The sequence below is a fragment of the Alosa pseudoharengus genome, unplaced genomic scaffold (genome assembly GCF_046254945.1).
Source record: "Alosa pseudoharengus isolate Yale_2024_CS ecotype anadromous, Long Island Sound unplaced genomic scaffold, YU_APseudo_1.1 YU_APseudo_1.1_scf_4, whole genome shotgun sequence".
NCBI lineage: Eukaryota > Metazoa > Chordata > Actinopteri > Clupeiformes > Clupeidae > Alosa > Alosa pseudoharengus.
In genome coordinates, this window is record NW_027468774.1 from 41,796,656 (window position 1) to 41,817,552 (window position 20,897).

The 20,897-nt window shown below is 42.8% G+C and overlaps 1 protein-coding gene across 2 annotated transcripts; it reads right to left on the bottom strand.

Moving 5' to 3' along the window:
* Positions 1–183: 183 nt before the first annotated feature.
* tyk2 (tyrosine kinase 2) lies at positions 184–19,429 on the bottom strand. 2 transcript variants are annotated; one of them, XM_076266365.1, is made up of 24 exons: positions 19,272–19,429; positions 18,509–18,719; positions 18,287–18,407; positions 17,948–18,083; positions 17,388–17,551; positions 16,392–16,770; positions 15,784–15,963; positions 15,194–15,351; positions 14,504–14,621; positions 13,693–13,870; positions 13,017–13,135; positions 12,625–12,792; positions 11,450–11,537; positions 11,068–11,195; positions 10,481–10,616; positions 10,085–10,236; positions 9,799–9,949; positions 9,477–9,571; positions 7,935–8,127; positions 7,294–7,412; positions 6,959–7,131; positions 6,717–6,834; positions 1,138–1,248; positions 184–1,026 (listed from the first exon to the last, which is right to left on the bottom strand). In XM_076266365.1, the coding sequence occupies exons 2-24, from the start codon at positions 18,690–18,692 to the stop codon at positions 883–885; spliced, it is 3,513 nt and encodes a 1,170-aa protein (XP_076122480.1). In that variant the 5' UTR covers positions 18,693–18,719; positions 19,272–19,429; the 3' UTR covers positions 184–882. The 2 variants fall into 2 exon arrangements, with proteins under 2 accessions (XP_076122480.1, XP_076122479.1); XM_076266364.1 differs by having other exon boundaries at positions 9,799–10,236.
* Positions 19,430–20,897: the final 1,468 nt, after the last annotated feature.

Here is a 20,897-nt window from a genome sequence, read left to right on the forward strand (position 1 = left end):
TTTTTCATTGTTAGGGGCGGGCACTTCCAGTCACATGTTACATTTAAACATCTCATCTGATTGTTACTAAGAAGCTGAGCTGATTTGTGTTAGCTTTGTATTTGTAGTAATGGATATTATTGTGTATTTAATACGGTCTAATCTATTAATACTATATTTATACAGAAACTGCATAGATTTAGATTACTTTAATAACATGGTTTATTACAGAGAAATACAGAGCAAAACATACGAAGTTTGGTCAAATCAACACATGCATACATTTTTAAGAAACCAAAGGTGAGTGATCACAACATATGCCCATAGTTACAAATACACAACAAAAAGGCCAACACATTTAAAGTTATCCCATCATTAACTGCCCCCCCCCCACACACACAGGGAAAAAAACACACACAAAAAAAACACATTGGCTTTTGAACAACTGTACAAAAAAAACAGCAGCACATTTTTTGCCCATGCATATGAAAGTAAGTGCCGTCATGTATATGTTGGAATTCTTTATTGGTTAAAGAAAATGCATGGCAGGTGACAGAGGGCCATTCATAAGGTAACACAGTGATTGCAGTGATAAGTGGCACAAGGCATTTTACTATACACATTCAGAATCATGGCGATCTACTTCGTGGAACAGCACACAAAGCTGCAGACATAAACTGCAGATATAAAATGAACTGGGACCGATGGTATGCAGTGCAGTGGGGTCTAAAGTGCCAGAGGAAAGTTCATGAAAGTGGGCTCGTGAGACCAAACAATGACAGTTAGGCATAGTGCATTAGCAGCTCCTCAGTGCAGGGCGAGGGCCCTGTGAGGCGAATACCAGGGATGGCTTTGTGCTCCAGAGAGTGGTTGTAACAGGCAGACGCTTTTGGAAAGAGGTCTTCAGCAGGGGTTGATCTGGGCCAGTCGCACAGTGGGCTGGTGTTCGTATCCCTGCCTGATGTTTTCTATGGATCCGATGAGGTCTTTAAATGACGGCCGCTCTGATGCGTCAACTTCCCAACACCGTCTCATCAATGTGTACACCTGCAACATGGATGGAAAAACAGGTTATTGGTCATGTATGGAGCTTTAGTGTGTGTATGTCTGTGCATGTGTGTGTGACAACATGCGTGAAGGTAAGGAGAACTGGTTTACTTCTTGAGTGCAGTCTTTTGGGCAGAGCAGTCGTCTATGTCTCTCCAGCAGAGAGATCAGCTTCATCACGGTCATCTGGCCTTGAACGCTTCCCATCATCTCAAAAAATTTCTGCAGGACATGGTCATGGAAACAGCACGCATAAAAATGCAGGAAGGCTCATAATGGTATTATGCAGGGGTGTAGTGGTAAAAAAAGAGGTGGGTAAACTAGGCTATAAATTCTGTGATCAAGTGGATCACACACGGTCACTGGTAAGGTGGACCACGGCATACCGGTGTATATGTATAGGAGGCCAACCGATAAATAGGTGTGCCGATGTTATCGGCCAATATTAGCTATTTGCCAATCTATTGGTATTGTTTATTACGGGCGAAAATTAAGTAAAGGAAAGCCAAATCCTTCATCTAAATGTCCAGTATTGTCCAGCTTAACATTGCATCCAACAGTGAAATAATGTTAGCATTGGTTGACATGAACATACAGAAACACATACTGTAAACACAGTTATACCGAGTAACTTAACAACAGTACTATAATTTTCTCTTTCGACTGTCATTCCATATTTTCTGACCATGTAGCCACAATGATAGCGTTAGCTAAGAGCCATTGTTTGTCAAGGGAAGGGGTTCCCAACTATTTTTGGCAGGTGGCCCTATTTTGATGTCACAAAATGTTGGCGACTGTAGATTTTATTTTTTGCAGTGTGCGGGATGTCTACGTTTATTTTTACATAGCAAGATTGTAATAAAGGATCCGATTAGTTAATTAACTTTGATATCATGGGGGTTTTATATATATACAAGGATACAAGGAAGTTTATTGTCACATGCATATAGTTACTGGAAGTAAGAAATGCAGTGAAATTATGTCTGGTGTCAGCCTATTTGTGCATTTATGGGGGGGGGGGGGGGGGGTAAAAAGTGCAGTAGAAGTGGGGTTTAGTAGATAAAGTGGCAAGGGCTGCATAAGAAAGGTGGGGGAGGATTGGGATTGGGGGGGGGCACCAACAAGGAGCACCCAAGAGCAACAGGGGCAAGGAAACTCCCTTACCAAGGAAGAAACCTTGGGCAGATCCACGGCTCAAGGGGCTAACCCAACTGCCAGGGGTCTTGGTGTGTGTGTTGGGGGGATGACAGGGGAGATGGGATAGTGTGCTGTGTATGTGGGGAGAGGGCAGTGTGCAATATGTGTGTTGGAGAAGCTTCCTCATGAGACAATGTGCTGTGTATTGGGGGGGGGGGGGGGGGGGGGGGGCAGTGTGCTGTAAGTATGTTGGGGATGTGTGTTGGAGAAGCTTCCTTATGAAATAATGTGCTGTGTATGTAGGGGGGGTGGGGGGGGGGCAGTGTACTGCAAGTATGGTGAAGGGACTTACTATTGCAAGCAGAGTACTGTATGTATGATGTATGTGAGTGATGACAGTGAAGATGTGTGTGTGGGCGGGAGGGGAGTGGAGCAGTGACTGTCTGTGTGTGTGTGTGTGTAGTGTGTGTGTGGGTAGGTGGGGGCAGTGTGCTGTAAGTATGTAGAGGATGTGTGTTGGAGAAGATCCTGAAGACAATGTGCTGTGTATGTAGGGAGGGGGGGGCAGTGTGCAGCAAGTATGTAGAGGAGGCTTACTGTAGCAAACAGTGTGCTGTATGTATGTGAGGTGATGACAGTGATGATGTAAGTGTGTGTGTTTTTTGTGTGCGTGTTGGGGATGGGGGTGGGGTGGGGGGTGGGGGGGGCAGAAAGGCTAGTCAATCAAGGACATGGGTAGATGGAGGAGAAATCAAAATAATAAATAAAAAGTTCTATGGAGATGTGCAAAAGTTGGAGAAAGTCAGATGTGTGTGTGTGTGTGTGTGTGCGTGTGTTTTGATGTGTGATGAAATAAGAAAATAAATAAAAGGTCTGTAGCATAGGGAGAGGGAAGTGCTAAAAGTCTTGTAGGTGTGTGTGTGTGTGTGGGGGAGTTCAGAGTTGGGAAATGTTTGAGAGTGCATATATATATATATATGTATATATGTATATATGTATATATGTATATATGTGTGTGTGTGTGTGTGTGTGTGTGTGTGTGTGTGTAATGTACTGTTCAATTGTAAGATACCCAGTATCTCAGCCGACCCCATTTGAATTTCAGGCGACCTCACATGGGGTCCCGGCCCTTAGGTTGGGAAATGATGGTCTAGGCTAGGGTGACTATTCATCAGGATGTCTTGCCCAGACCTAGGTAAACTGTCCTCTTTTTTGCCCGTTTGTGCTCCACAGCAAACAATGCTTGTAAGAAGCGATGATGTGTGATGTGTCAAGTGCTCCACCGCAAACGAGGCTTAAGTAGCGATCGATGATAGAAAACAATGCATTCTCGGGGGCGCTGTGGCGCAGCAGGCTACAGCACCCGTACCATATACGGGTCCGAGTGCCCACGGGGACCCAGGTTAAAAAAAAAAAAACAATGAATTCTCTGCGGTCGTACATGAGGGGCTTACAGATAGGAGGTGTCATGCACTGCTAGGTTGCGCTGGGTTGAGTGAATGGGACAAAGATTTGTGTTGTGCTTACCGCTGGACTCAGTGCAAAATAGCTATGATTTACAACGCATCATGGTCAAAGTTAACAGGTTAGAGCAGCCACACTGCCTCCAACACATCCGTGCCAAACCGCGCTGCAACTGCGACCCAGCTAGAGAACAGAAGGGACGCCTATTTTTTCCGCTTGACGCAAGTGGTTCTATACAGAAATATAGCTGCAAGCAGCAATGAGGGGGCCAAGCAGTTAAGCAGGAGTTGGGATTGGATTGGATTGGACTGGACTTGACTGTGTTGTGTTAGATTGGATTGGATTGGACTTGATTGAATTGGACTGGACTGGATTCGAAAGTCCACATACCAAGTTTGGTTTAAATCGGTGAAAGTGTTGATAATTATAGCACCCCTAGTGGTCAAAGTACACCAAATGTGCGTCCTCAGGGTCGGGTGCCGAGTCCATATACCAAGTTTGGTTTCGATATGTAAAGGCCTTGCTGAGATATGAGCTGATTTCCTGTATCTCTAGCGACCCCCTAGTGGACAAACGTCACCAAATGTATTGTGCGTCTTCCGGATGGGGTCTCAAGTCCATGTACCAAGTTTGGTTTCAATATGTGTAAGCATTGCTGAGATATGAGCCTACTTCCTGTGACTATAGCGCCACACTGTGGTCAAAATGTACCAAATTTCTTGAGCCTCCTCCTAATTGGGTCCTGAGCACATGTAGTAAGTCTTGACACGAGAAAACCTTGCTTAGATATCACTTCACTTCCTGTTTGGCAGCTTTGCTGACAGTTTTAATTGGCTGTTACGGGAGAACGGTTTTAGATTTGAAGACAAAAAGGGATAACTTTTTTGAGGCTTGGTCTGAAGATCATCTGCACCAAGTTTCGTGAAAATCGGACAAACTTTGTGACCTGTGAAAACTTTTAGGTGTTTTTGATTAAATCCAATATGGCGGCCAAATTAATTACGATGGCATCACAATTTGGCATGGGTCAGCCTATGGACCTCCAACAGTATTAACAGACCCCACTAATACATTTTAATTCCAAACACAACAGCAGCTACAGGCCAAAACACATTTTTCCTAATTGCAGCGCCCCCTAGAGGTGAAAGGTCACCAACGTTTTTGAACATCCTCCTGATGTGGTTATGAGTCCACGTACTAAGTTTGGTTATGATACATGAAATGGTTGCGGAGAAATGAGGTCACTTCCTGTTTGGCGGCTTCGCCACAAATTTTGATTGGCTGTTACGGGAGAACGGTTTTAGTTCCGAAGACGAAAAGGGATAACTTTTGTGCTGCTTGGTCTGAAGATCATATGTACTAAGTTTCGTGAAAATCGGACAAACTATGTGAGAAGTGAAACTTTAGTTTCACTTTCGATAAAATCCAATATGGCGTAAAATCCATCATGGCGGAAATTAACGTCATAGGGTGCAAGAGTTGAACTCGGCTTGGTCTAAGGATTCCAACGATACCTCATTTTTGACAATTGGGCATACGGGTCAAAAGTTACGTGCGTGAACGCACATCCAAATTTGGCCTGTTGGTGGCGCTAGAGCACTCAAGGTGCCGGCAGGAAACTTGGTTCAATTAATTATTGGACTGTCCCCAATCAGTGTGCCAAATTTCACAACTTTTGACCAGACGGTTCTATGGGCTGCCATTGACTTCCATGGCGGAATAATAATAATAGGAAAACGTAGAAACACAATGGGTGCCTTCGCAGCTTCGCTGCTTGGCCCCCAAATACACTGAAACAGGGGGGCCACCAACCAGACTCGGAGGACAAATTGACTAAAATGAGGACACCCCCCAATTTCTCCTTATAGGCCTATTCCTTTCTAGGGGTATACTCTCCTATGACTTATGTTTTTATTTTACTGCTCTGCACGTTCCGCTGAATGAAAATCAATCTCCTGATTTATCAGTGATTTATTGTTTACCGGTTTTTGAAATCCTCAAATATCAAAGTCGGTATTGGTCTTTAAAATCCCATATCGGGCTCTAATATGTATCCTGACCACATCGATATAGGCTACCAAGGGTATCACTGGGTGTTACCTCATATGCCACACAACCACTATTCAATTCCTACATTAATCTAAGTTCATTGTTAAAAAGACTCCCGATGGAATATGGTTGAAGTCTATAACGTCTTTTAAATCACAATAAAGGCAGAACAAAAATTTTGATTATGAAAAAAGTCAGTATGAAAGAATGGTCTAATCACCATAAAGAGTAAAGACAAATATTAAATCATAAATCAGACAGACTAGCTATAATGAATTAATATCAATACCACTGAAATAATTTATTTAGCATGCATTTAGTGTAGGTGTCCAATCTGAATGCCTACCTACACATTTAAGTTAATTGATGTAATTATAATGTTGTACTGTAATTATATTGTATTGTAATTATATTGTAATTAATTATACTGTACACGTCTATGTGCCAGTAGCATTTCAAGGGCAAGGGGGAGGGGGGACTTCCCTCCTCAATCATAGCAAACTACATCTTGTGCATGTATAACCACATGAAACTAACAATATGAAACTATAAGCAATTGTAAAATTATTAAATTAAACTTAATTTAGAATGGCTTAAGAACGGTAGGCTGTTTAGTAGTGGATAAACGCAATTTAGAGGTGCATAAGCATAATTTAGAGATGTGTAAACGATAAACTGCGTTTAGGTGCATTTAGCCTACACTACAGCCTTGGTGTTATGTGATGTGTAGCTAATGGAGCCGGAGTTGTACAACTATAAATGTCTTGAGAAGTCTATGGAGGAATTTGGTCTAGGAATTTGAGTAAGAACTTGGGGCTTCTCAATAAATTCTCCTGAAGTCAGAGAACAGTATTTTCATAGGAAATCCTCTTGATGCAAATTCAAATTTCAAATTTTTTTTTCAATTTTTCTACTGATTTATGCAGTAGTGACTAAGGCATGTCTGGACAAATAAGACTACTGTTTATCTAGTCTATCTGTCTATCTAATCCAGGCAACACTATGATTACTACAGTGTGACAGTGGTGGGAATCACATACCGAAGGAGGGCTTTGTCGAGGGTCACAGTGGGTAAAAATCTCATACAGTGTCACTCCAAAGGACCACACATCAGAAGAGAAAGAGAACTTGCTCTCTTTCAGACACTCAATAGCATACCTGTCAAATAAGAAAACAAGACACTTCATACATTATCTGTATTCAAAAGAGAGAAAAAAAATCCCATAAATGTAATGGATAATGAATGTAATTGGAAAAACTGATGCATGTAACCGGAACATACCAAAACACCGGGCTGTCGCCATCCTCACGGACGCGATAGTAGACATCCCCTTCTGGAATGTATTTTGTCAATCCAAAGTCGCCAATCTTCACAACGCCCTCATTCTCCACAAGCACATTCCTGGCAGCCAAATCCCTGTGGATATAGCGCATTGAGTGGAGGTAATCCATTCCCTGCAGGAGACCAGACAACAGAGAGGGGCATGAGCGTGGATCGGGATAGGCTGTCGTGTCAGAGGGTGTCAAGTCAAAAGCATGACATCACTCTTGCAAATCTTATACTCAAATCAATGCAACCATTCCATTGAACGTGTAATCATAGAGGTTGGCACTCACCTGGCATATTTGCTGAGCAAAGAGTAGACTCTGTGCCATCCCCAGGCGGTGCTTGGGAAGATACTCCCTCAGGCTGCCCAGTGGGAGGAACTCCATGATCAGCTGCACGACCTGCCCTCCTGCTCGACCAAACAGCTCAGGTTTAGCTTTTATGACTTATACAAACCTCGTCCTGATGTTCTCTTTGTCTATTTCGATCACATACAGTACTGACATACAAACGGTCTATTTCCAAACTGCTGTTATGGTGGTCTCTAAGGAGGGACCGAGGCACAGTTATGTAAGTTCCATATAGTCACCAGCAGGGGGCTAATTTGATTGGAGAAAACAGCTTCTGTTGGATCCTTTCTCTGTTTGCATTTGCATGGGGCACTGATCCCTTTTTGTCCATTTTTCATGAACCACAATTTGTTATGACAACCGGTTTAGTAACAAACTTAGAAGTCCAGCCTTGAATGTTTACTAACAAAGACTTAAAAGTTCAGCCTTGAATGTTCCGATCATCACTGCAATATGCACACTTCCCTTTTACCTAAAAAGATTGGCATGCCATTGATGACTTAATTTCTTGAGAAGCATACAGTGTGAGAATTCTAACCATGGACGTGCATTCCAGGTGGCCTGAGGGGAACACTTCTTACCTAGTTCCGAGCAGCAGCCCTTGTACTTGACGATGTTGTCGTGGTAGAGGTTTTTGAGAATTTTAATTTCTTTCATCCAGCCATCATGGAGATGTCCACCTCCATCGTGTTTCAAGGCCTTCACCGCCACGTACTCCCCAGTACCATCGTTGGACGGGTCGTAAATATACAGCATGACCTTTCCAAAGTGGCCCTTGAGGTAATGCACAAAAACAAATCTCAAAAAACCCATTTAGATCACAAGCACAAGCAGAGATCCTTCATTCTAATGCACCCTGAAATTTGGAGAAGGCTTTTATGAAGGCCTTGAATGAGAGACAGATCAATGCCTTTGATTTGAGGATCATATGACAAAGTGAAAAGATAGTCATGTATACTAACGCCACTAATAAACTAACCAACCCTAGAAAAAAGTAAGATGACAGGAGCATACTGCATGGATCAGATGGGCTAAATTGATAGGCTAAAACACAATCTCAAAACCAGCAAACAAGTAGCCAAACCTAACTCTAAAGGACTGTCTCAAGTCAATTTTCTCATTATATCTCTGTCAGGTTTACAGAAGTGGCAGATGCAAACATTTTTGCAGAAGGTCCTTCAGAAACCCAAGTCAATAAATGAGCCTGAAAGGAAAACTGAGCTTAAAGGAAAACTCTAACAACGGTCTAACAACAATTCAATACGAGTCGATATCCAAACTCCTTTTGCATCAAATGACAGTAGTTTGTGCCACATTCGGTAACCGATTTATATGGACTCACTCCACATAAGATGGCAGAAACTAAAAGAAGCTTTTAGAAACAATTAGAAAGGCAAAAATACTTCAGTTTGCCTGCAAAGACCCTCTTCATAGTAGCATAGACATTTAATGATTTTTTTGCCTATTTGTTATGACAACGGGTTTACTAACAAACTTACAAGTCCAGACCTGAATGTTTACTAACAAAGACTGAAAAAAGTTCAGACTTGAATGTTCCGATCGTCACTGCAATAAGCACACTTCCCTTTTACCTAAAAAGATTGGCATGCCATTGATGACTCAATTTCTTGAGAAACATACGCTGTGAGAATTCTAACCAGGGACGTGCATTCCGGGTGGCCTGAGGGGAACACTTCTCACCTAGTCGATATCCGAACTCCTTTTGCACCAATTGACAGTAGTTTGTGCCACATTCGGTAATCGATTTATATGGACTCACTCAGAAGATGGCAGAAACTAAAAGAAGCTTTCTTTACAATTAGAAAGGCAAAAATACTTCAGTTTGCCTGCAGAGACCCTCTTCATAGTAGCATAGACATTAAATGATTTTTTTGCCTAAAAAAAAAAACGATTTATTTTGACGTGGTGAAGTTGCCACCAAAGGCTATGCTATATGCATATATGCATTTGCAAATCCATATCCTGGTCTTACTCAAAGCTGCACTGATTGATGTCGTCTTAGTCTCAAATGAAAATTTACACTCGTCATCACCCATAAATAGACCCTAGGGTGTTGTAAGACTGGAATTTCCTTTTAAGACAAAAGAATGTAATGTACTTACCTCTCCCAGGTCCCTGATCTTCTTAAGGTAACGCTTGAGGAAGACACTTGGGTCAGTGTCTGGATTTGAGTCACACTTTGAGGAAATGTCAGGATCTGGTGATGGACGAAAAAATTAATACCATCACCAACAACTGTACTAAAATGCTTTAAATATATATAGCACAATGAATAGGGTAATTCATAACTTTAAGTAGAAACATTAGTACTGTGTTTGTGTTCATTACGTAAGAGAAGTTGTAAAACATGTTGAAGTGGAAAGAAGAAAAAGATAGAAAACAAACGTAGGAAATGAAAGGAGGAAGTGGTGGACATGAACTTACTCTTGAGCTGCAGTTCTGTCAGCTCCCTTAGAATGGCGCGGAAGGAAGGTCTCTCAGCCGGATTGTAGGTCAGGCACTTGCTGATGAAGCTGGCCAACTCCTGAGACGAGGGCTCAGCCAGGCGGCTCTGCGTTTCATAGAAACGCTCTTTCTGCTCAGGAGAAATAGAAAAGAAAAGAGAGAAAGAGGAAAGCAAACAGAAAGAGGCTTGGTGTGAGTACTGGTTTGAGTGTGAGTGTGTGTGTGAGACTGTGAGCCTGGGTGGGCGGGGTTTGCAATGGCGTGCCTCGTGGGGTGAGCTGGTGCTCATAGGCAGGTCTCCGTTGTTGCAGATCTCCAGCAGCGTGGTGCCAAAGCTCCACTGGTCAGCGGCGTGGCCCAGGGGAGCTCCGGGCGGCACACACTCCGGGGCGATCCAGGGGATTCGTTCGACACGCTCTGCGCAAGAACAAAAAACGACACAAAACCTCAAAACTTAAATGTCACTGCGAGTGTGAAACTTTAAAAGGAAGTGGCTGCTATCTGGTTTCCTGTTCCATTATCAAATGTGACGAAAAAAATCTGACAGGACTGAGACCAGTTTTGAAATGGCCTTGTTATGCAGTAGCTTCATTTCGACATCACCACTTCATGCGACAGCCACTGGTCAGCATGAATGCGTTTAGTTTATCTTCCCAATTACCTTGACGTGTCAGGGCTGTGAGCGAGATGCCCGGGTCACTCAGCTTAATGAAAGGAGAAGTACCCTCCTCTAGTCCTCGTCTCACCACCAGAATATTCTTGGCGCAGACGTTTCCATGGACTAAGCGCTTTGTCTCCTGCAATGTAAGAATCATAACACAAAAACTGATTTAAAAATTACAGAAACAACTGCAGAAAATGTGCAAATAGACAAGTGGCACTATGACTCTGCTATGTTCAACAGTGTAAGATAAACCATAAATACTGGTATATATATGACACATATATGGTTATGGTTATGATCATGGGATTTGGAAGACACTTTTTTCCAAAGCAACTTACAAACAAAAACAATACAATAGTTAAAATTAACAGTGAACAGTTTTAAAATTTTGGTGAGACTACATTGAGAAGAATAGCAATAATAAACAATAATGTCAAAGCAATCAATAGCCTAATGAAAATGAACAAAAAAAATAAACCAATACTATAATACACAAACCATAACTCATAAGAAAGGATTAATGAACTAAGTGCATGCTGAACAGATATGCCTTTAGACCCCTCTCTCATGCTAAAGAGTCTTACCAGGTAACTGAGAGCACTGGCTAACTGTTTAGCCACTGTAAATTTCCACTGCGGAGTGAGTCGCCCTCTCTCTTTCCGGAGGAAATTATCCAAGGGACCAAATTCCACAAACTCCTCAACCATGACGTCTACAGGGAGATTGTAGTCATTAATACTCATATATTACTCTAGATCTTGGCATGCCATGTGGTATCTGTAATCATGAAATGACTTTCTTTACAACATAAAAGCATTATTAGTTTATAGTGACTGTTGAAACAACTCCTACAGAAAACTATTTGTATTTAACAAAGACAAGACTGTGGCAGAGACAGGTGCAAACCTGACCAAAAGCAAGAGATGGACGTGCATGAAAGAGGAATCAACAATAGCCAAAACTCACTCTCAGATCCCTTTACTGATACTCCATGGACAAACACCAGGTGACCGTGGGACACCTGGCTCATGAGGCTGGCCGTCTCAAAGAATGCCTGTGGAGTGGAACAGACACAGCACAAAGGGTTGCAGAGAGGGTGGCGAGGGTTGGGAGAGAGAGAGAGAGAAATAGAGAGATAGAGAGAGAGAGAGAGAGAGAGAGAGAGAGGGAGAGGGAAGAGAAGGAGAGGAGGACAGAGAAAAAGACAGGCTTTCAGTTGAATTATACTGGGGCTTTTCTCATTCTTCATATTTTGTGTGGAGTGTTTATCTTAATTTAGCTTTTTTGTCTAAACGGTATTATACATTCTATTATTACTAGTAGTAGTAGTAGTAGTAGTAGTAGTTTTTCTTAGTTGCTTTGGTGCATTTCTCAGATTACAATTGAAATCCTCTAGTAGATCAACAGGTCAACAGTCTTTCCTTCCAAACCATTTAACCATTAGTTCCTTGCTTGAATCATTACGTGCAAAAGTGTTGAACGGTGAACCAGTTACCTAATGTGATCTGTGTTCTCTTTTTTTTTTTTTTTTTTAAAGTATATTTTTTGGGCTTTTTATGCCTTTAATTATAGGACAGTGGAGATTGACAGGAAGTGAATGGGAGAGAGAGCAGGGGTGGGATCCGGAAAGGACCACGGGGCGGGAATCGAACCCGGGTCGCCGGCGTACGGTGCAGGTGCCCCAGCCAGTTGCGCCACAGCTGGGGCCATGATCTGTGTTCTCTTTACATTTGTTTCCTGTACGGTATAACAATGTATTACATGGTCTGGCAACAAACTGCAGCACAAACAGTACTGTAAAAGTATTCTACCAAAGGTAATGTGTATCTGTCTACTGCTGAAATTGATATAGCCTATGGCAAATGTGCAAAGTAAATACAGAGTAAACAGATAAACCAGCTAAGCATTTTGACTATCTTCGTTCCAGTGACAGAGGAACTTTTCATTCTGGTGGCACTATATTGGTTGGCATAAATAATCTGCTTAAGACATCCTACCAGTAAGGATTTTGAGCAGGTTACATGCTTTTGCAGGTAATCAACTGTGGGGGGTGGGTGTTTCGTACCGGCAGTACTCGGTGACCTTGAGAAATGGAGATCTATGTGAAAACTCGCCAGATTTGTCTTTTAAGTTGTTCTCACCAGGGCTATGTCCTTATGGCTCTGGTCCAGGATCTTGAGAACTACTCGGATGCCTTTGGCACTGATGTGGTTGTTATTCGATTCGTCCTCATCGTCCTCAGCCCCACCATGCACTTGCAGGCGGCCAGAGTAGATGTTTGTCCTGGTGCCCCTTCCCAGATGCTGATCCTGTCAAGTAAAAACAAAAAGCATTTACCAGACACAGTAGATAGATAGATAAAAAAAATAGATATATAGATAAATAGATAGATAAATCGACAGACAGATTGACAGATCAATAGATTGATAGAACACAACTGACAGAAACAGAAATGACAGGTATTACACTAATGAATTTCATTTCTGTAAAGGTATGCAGAAGAAAAAAGTAAATGGGACAGGGGGAAACCCACGCGTGTGATTTCCTTGTCTTTAATCTGGTGAAATCTGAGCTGGCTCAGGTTGAGGGTTTCTGAGACCGGCTTGCTGCTGCTGCTGGCGCCCGGTCTGATCACCAGCAGGTTTGAAAGCTCTGCCAATGGGAAAGAAATGAAAACATGAAATCATTTCAAAACAATATACACAAAAGTGACATTTACATTTACCATTTATTAATTTAGCAGACACTTTTATCCAAAGCGACTTACATATGCCCATTATACAAGGGCCACTGTCCCAGGAGCAACTCGGGGTGCATTGCTCAAGGGCACAACGGTGGAAGTCGGGTATTGAACCCACAACTTTTTTGGATAGCTGCTAGCCCAGCTCTTTAAGCACGATGCTACCACTGCCAATACCATGACAATATGACCTAAATTGTCTTCCTGTGGCTCAACCCGTAGAACAACTGGTTATGCAAGATGCTACCAACACTAAGATTATGGGTTTGGCAGAAAATGCACATACTGATGAAAAATATATATTATGGGAAATGTATGTTATTATATTGTACATACCATATATACTGCATTATATAATTAAATCAACTTATTTCCACTATGAAAAGAGCTCTATGCTGGTGCATGCAGTGATGGCATGGCAAGATTTGAACGCCTGTGAGATACTTTAAGTGACGGAGCACAGACATACCTGCAGAGCGGGGAGGGCAGCATCTCTTCACAGTGAACGAGTCGTCACCAGACCGGAGCACGAAGGTCTTGAGGCCATCGGTGAGCTCTTTCACACTACAAAACTCCTTGTTCCAGCCCTCGAGCACAAACTTGTCCTCCTTCTGAAGGATCCTGAACTGTTTGTATGTTTCACCCTTCTACAGGTCACAAAGGGAGAATGGACCAGAGATACAATTAATATGAATACAGCAATAATTAGTCAACTAATAATCACTCAGGGAGGGTTGCAAATGGTCTTTTGTGGAAATTTTTTTTAAGATCCTAGTAGCCAAAATAAAATTGTTTAATTTCTTTGGAAGAAAAGCACCAAGTGTTAAACAGCACAGTCATTTGACTTGCTGAGTCACACCAGTGCCTTAGGCTCGAGGACGAGCACAGCTTTCAGGGGGATGAAGACAGAGATGTTTACTATAAGGGTATTAAAGGTGCAGTCCTTGATGCTGGTAAGAGGTTAATCATACTGGAGTTCAATAGCCAATCATGTGTGCCCCTCTCTACCGTGCCCCTGAAGCGATGTAGTAGATTGGGTGGAATAGTGTATCAAGCGATGTAGTAGATTGGGTGGAATAGATGATGAAAACTGCACCAGATTATAATACAAAGTGACTGGAGCTTTACCAAGATGATTCCCTCCAGAGGTTTAGTGTTGCTACTCATACAAGCAAATGGGGTGCAATGTAACAAGACACAGATACTCTAACCAAATATAAGCAAGCCATGGGCTACCAGGCGAATAATTGCTTAGTATCTGAAACATTATGCGTGACTACCTCATTCTTGCTCAGCACAGCTAAAATGATGCAATGGTAATCCAGGACACTCCAACGCAGGATATATACCCCCTCCGAGCCTGCCTCTTTTTTCAGTTTCTGTTGGACAAACTCTTCCCTGAGAAAGACAAAGAGAAAGAGAAAGAGAGAGAGAGAGAGAGAGAGAGAGAGAGAGAGAGAGAGAGAGACAGTTCATAAGCAGTTTGCCATTTGTTTGACTCAGTAAGAGACTTATGGTGTTGGGTGATAAGGTGGTGATGCATGATGGCATCAGGTTTTTTCCTTCCTAGTGTTGCAACGTCAAGACATCTATTACATAACATTAGTCTGGGGGAAAACCACTATTGAAAAATGTGGTCTACTGGTTAGCGCTTCGGACTTGTTACCGGAGAGTTGCCGGTTCGAACTCTGACTGAAGTGCCCTTGAGCAAGGCACCTAACTCCTCACTGCACCTCGAGCGCCGCTGTTGTTGCAGGCAGCTCACTGCTGGGATTAGTGTGTGCTTCCCCTCACTGTGTGTTCACTGTGTGCTGAGTGTGTTTCACTAATTCACGGATTGGGATAAATGCAGAGACCAAATTTCCCTCACGGGATCAAAAGAGTATATATACTTATCCTTAAATGTATGCCAGCTGCCATTGAATTCTTGCAATGAAGACGCACCTGGGCTTGTTGGGCCCAGTACTCACCTGAGAGGGCCGTGGATTCCGTTGGTGGCGCTGAGGACCACTCTGGGCGGAGCCACCTCATGGCACAAGTAGTGGTGGGCATCGGCGATGAGGCGGAAGTAGCCGTCCAGCAGGGAGACGAGGGAGCGAGCCTCCTGACTGGACCTCAGCTGCAGATCCTACAGACACACAAAATGGTTTGACAGCTAAGAATCAGCAAGGACATGAACAATTTATGGAAGCAAATATAGCAGTGAAGTGAGATTCCAGTTATTCTGATGCAGATAATACATATTTTGTCTGTTATAATAACTTGGGATGCTGCAAACCATCAAAGAAGATGGCTTCCCACAAACAGCTAATGCTGATGCACTGGTATTAAGCCTTTTCTGGCAGCTCTAAATGATCTGGGACATCGTAACACGCTACAGTTAACATTTCAAATTGAAATAATGTGAAAATAACTCAAATTAGATTTCTTTGCATTTATCTAGTACTAAACATCATTTGAACATCATTTGAACCCTTCTGAGTTACACTATGTGTAGCACTCATAGTGGTACTCCAAGCTGCAGCCACATGAACATGAGAGCATGATAGTCTTCTCTCACCATTGCGTGATTGTCCTGATGACAGATGCAGACATTGGCTCCGACTATGGCGATGTGGGAGATTTCAGGGAAGTCACAAAAGTTGTTCCATTTGTCTGGGGTGCTCGGTTCCTGGGAGAAGGACTGTTGCCTGTTTTTCTTTTTATTGTTCATGTTCCCCAGGTAGTCATTGTCCGGAGCCTGAGGAGCCAGCGGGCAAAAGTAAAGAGTCATCAAAGCAGTCTGAGGTAGGAGACACTGGCCCACACATTCCCCAGGTAGCCTACCCCACACATTCCTCACACATTCCCCAGGTAACCTACCCCACACATTCCCCACACATTCCTCAGGTAGCCTACCCCACACATTCTCCAGGTAACCTACCCCACACATTCCCCACACATTCCCCAGGTAACCTACCCCACACATTCCCCTGATAGCCTACCCCACACATTCCCCTGATAGCGGGGTCATCAAAGCCGACCGAGATAAGAGACGCTACCCCACATATTAGCCAGATAGCTGAAGCACTGAACCTGAAAGACCAGAACAGTGACCTTAACAAATGTCACATCATGCTCAGAGAAACGTGATTCCTCTGAGATCTCATTCCTCGGAAGGACACACACCTTTAGAGCCGAGATCTCCCTCCACTGGATGCCTGTGGTGCCAGAGATCATAACCTCGTGTGTGGCCTCCTGCTCAGCGACATCCTCCACGTCCCCCTGCACCCGGGAGTCGCTCAGGTAAGAGCCGCTGCTGTCGCCGTCCTTCTTCAGTGCCAGGCGGACCGCGACGAATGTCTCCGTGCCGAAGCGGGGCGCCAGGTTCTCCAGGGTGGCCAGGTACTTGTACATGACTTCCTGGGGGCCCAGCTTGCCCTGGGCCACGGTGTGCTGCTGGAAGCTCCGCACGAACTCTGCGAAGACGCGGCGGATTCGCAGCTTGGTGAGGAAGTTGTCGCGCGAGATGTGCCGGGAGAAGGAACGCGGGATGCAGCGCAGGTAGCTGGGAAGAATGGGTGACACCAAGCAGATACCAGTCAGTGCTTTTTCCAAACAGAGCTCCGTAAAGTAAAACCAGAATTGCAATTAATTTCAATTCGAATTGGTACTGTTTAGTCTAGTTCCAGTGGATTCATTTGATGATTTGAACTGACTGAAAACATTAAAAATGCTGTGTTGGAAACATTAAAGGAGAATTCCGACGATTTTTCACACCGAACTCTGTTCCTCGAAGTCAGAGTACTGACGGTACGGAAAAAAAAACAAAAACAGATCTGTTTCTCACGATCACCGAGTACTGTTGGTACGAAGAGAAAAAAAAGGGAAGGGGAGGGGGGCGGGGGTCTACCCAGCTTGAAAGCAGTTCTATCCAATTCAAAAACTTATTTGACTCATTTGATTTGAGCACATAGCCTCAGGGTACTTTATTAAGTCTGATGCCCAAACCCCTAGAGTCATCAGTGGCTCAAAGGAAACACTCCCTTTTTACAGGAAAAATCCTCGAGCAGGAAGCAGGGAGAATTAAAGGTGAAAGAGCAAGTTAACAATCCAGTTAACATGAATTCCTTATTACCTCATAAACATGAGTCATTCCAGAGTGTGTTTTTGAAAAGCATTTACCTGATGTGTCTGGCCACATCTTGCAGGTTGGAGTCCGACTGCAGGGCCTTGTGAGACATGTGAAGCACAGCCATCCCCAAGCTCTCATCTTTATACCGAACCAGCTCTGCATTGCCTCGTACGTCTTCCATGGGCGCAATGTCATTCACAAAGTCAAACTTTGCCTGCAGGACAACAGATGATGTATCTTTAGCTGAAATAAAATCTCTACTTTACACAATCAGTCATTTATACTACTTCACTATTACTATACGGTGTTTACTTTGATAACACTAAAATGCATTGGCATTTCTTATAGTTTACAATGCATGTTTGCTTAAGCAGAGTTGTTAAAGTCTGGCTTCAGAAAGTAAAAGTCCTACCCCATATTTGTCCCGACCATTCACTAACCCAGGAGATTCTAATTAGCACAACTCCTCAGCCAGGTAGATTAGCTTCTTAGTGGAATCAAAGGTGAAAGTCTGATCATCTGTTTCATGTGCTCAGGTAGATCCTACATGGTAGGACTTTTACTTTCAGATGGTGGATTTTTACAACTCTGTGGTTTAGTCTAGGCTCACCTGGGCAAACAGGTAATCCAGAGAGGGCATCTCCAACAGAGGGGAGCCCAACTTCTCTGACCCCGCTGTCCGTTGGGCATAGCGGAACACGGCAGGTTCCTTGTCACTCAACCCATGCCAGTTACGGAAGTAAAACCTACGTAAACAGACCATAAAATGATGAACACCTGAGAGGAAGTTCGTGCCAGTTGAAAGCATGAACATAACAGTGTTGCAATGTGTACATCCTCATTCGGTCTAATTGCCCAGGGTTGGGCTGGATGATCAATGAACAAACGGAGGAACACCCACAATCCTCATATGTGCTTAAAAAGACATTCACTCAGGTATTGTACTTGCCTCATGCGGAAGTGAACTTCTACAGATACATTTTGTGGGTCAAAGCTGTGGTTCGGACTGTACCAGCAGTGAGACTGAGGGTCGTATAGAGCAAAAAGATTGTGGCACATCGGAGTAATCCCTAAAAAGCAAAATACAAACGATTACAAGGATTGTCCCCCTCGTCTTGTAACAGCAAATGTATTTTGCCATGTGATGTGAAACTGCAGTCATATTCCATACCAGCATCCTGAGCTGCCCTGATTGACAGCTCCTCAGCAGTGACCACCTTGTCCTTGTGGGTCAGATAACGCTCGCCGCCTTTGGTCCAGAAGAGATAGACATGAATGCCAGGCCCCTGAGGAGTCTCACACTCAGAGGTGGATGGCCCCGTCTTGGTGAGCCTGTAGCGTCCGCGTCTAGACATCGTCCATCAAGTCTCACACATACACCACTGATGAAAGAGAAACAATTTTTTTTTATTCTTGGTTACAACTATAGGGCCCCACTAATGCAGATCATGAGATTATCCACGTGAAGAACCATAAATATTTAATGATTGTTGTGCACTGATGTGTCACAGAATAATCAATATCAATAAGGCTAAATGAGAGGAATACGTCAAGCCATCAAGAGACTTGGAATGATAAACACTGACGGAAAAAACTGACAGCAAAGGCTGACTATCCTATTTCAACACAACAATTCTATCCTATGCACTCGACAATCAACTGGCAAGGCCTTCCGGGGGGAGACCAGTCAAAATCTTAAGAGTGAAAGTAAACATGATGTAGCCTACTTATGTGTACACATAATGCATTCGTAACCTTCAACAAAGACAACGCAATTTGACTTTTAGGTAGCCTTAGACAATCAGTTAATAGGCTACAGGACAATAAACTTTTTGGTTAACACTTATCAAAAAATATAATATGACCGTATAGCCCCTTCCGCTTAGGCTACATAATAGCTTAATAATGTGTAGACGTGTGGTAATGTGTTTTACCATTCAATTGAAAGGTCCTGAATCCTCAGTGTTATTGATCCCAGACTTCTTGGTAGGTTATCCTTTGTGACTTAAAACGATCTTTTTCGTAGTTTTCATCGCATGATCACGCATTCACTGATCTCGTCGCACGCAGTCCTTGGTACGTGACGGCTATCAAGCGCGTCCGCGATTGTTTGAGCGGAGCCACTCCCCTAAAGCTGTTTGGAAATACCCGTACACAGAACAGCGCCATGCAACAGAATTTAGGCCTGTTTATATACGTCTATATAGTTAAATACAGCGAATATATCACATATATTATGTCTAACGCGCTGTCTTCCACGCGTGTTTGATTATGATTATGGAACGCAACAGAATCTATAATTTTCTGAATCAAGTAATCAACAAAATGTTAATATGGAACATGGGGACATCTAGTGGTGTTATTCTGTAGGCTACTACAAAAAAGACAAAGAATGAATGGTGCCAGTTGCAACTGTTAATCAGATTGCTATTTTACATTATTAAATCACATTATGTGGCTATTATGTGGCTATGAATAGCCTACATTATAGTTGAAGGCCTACTAAACCTGCAAAACTATTTGACATTTATTTACAGTGTAACCTAGTTCAAGTTAGGTCTAATTGCTTGGATGGTTTATTAGCTTCAGCCTCCTACTAGCCTATTGCAACTATTATATATCATTCATTTTCATTGTCCAGATAAAACAAAAACGTCTTGTCCACGGAAACAGGAAAGACCAATGAGTTGTTTTTGACTATCTCTGGTAACTGGTGAATCAGCACACTTAAATAGAATACAGAAGTTAGTATGACTGTAACTAAAAAATGCTTTGTTTTTGAGTGTAAAACAAAACAAGCTGACCGTTTTCCAAACAATATTCTAGTTTTACAGGGAAACTGCATTAAGCACAGGAACAACAAACAAATCACTGTTCCCAGGCCTAGCTGACCCAGATGTGTTGAGAAATCTAGAGCTCTGCAACACATTCTCACTTGTGTCAAAGATGTCTCTCTGCATATTTAACCAGAGTTCGCTTGTCTGTCTTGCATTTCAATTGATCTCTCACATTGTCGTGTTTCATTTAGAGGAAGACAAGAAGAGATAGAGTATGACGTAAGCCTTGAATAGAAACAGAGTGCATCAAGACCCTTGTTCAAAAGACAAACAAAAGCGAGTGAAGAAATGAAAAAAAAAACAATGGCATTGCATGTAGGCCACTCTTAATTGTAACAAGAGCAGCTTCAGACCAAGCAACAAACACCCATTCATGGAGGCTATTTCATTTCTCTTCAGTTCTGTTAGTTTTTTTCTCTCTCCCTGTCCCAGAAGGCCACTGGTTAGCAAAAACAGAGCAAAAAAGTTCTGGCCACTCATATTGTATTTTAGGTTACATTTCTATAATTTTCAGGACATTCTTTCCAGGATACCTCAGAGTCCCCTGATATTTCTAACCTGTGTAGGCTAATGCATTTTTTCTGAAATACACAAACTCTGGAAATGCAGCCTCACTCTTTACTTACTGCCTGTCTTTGAATCCCCAGTTCAGGGCACGCCAAAGATCTGCAGCTCTGTTTTTGTTTGTTCAATTTCTATAACAGTCAGTTCAGATGCCATATG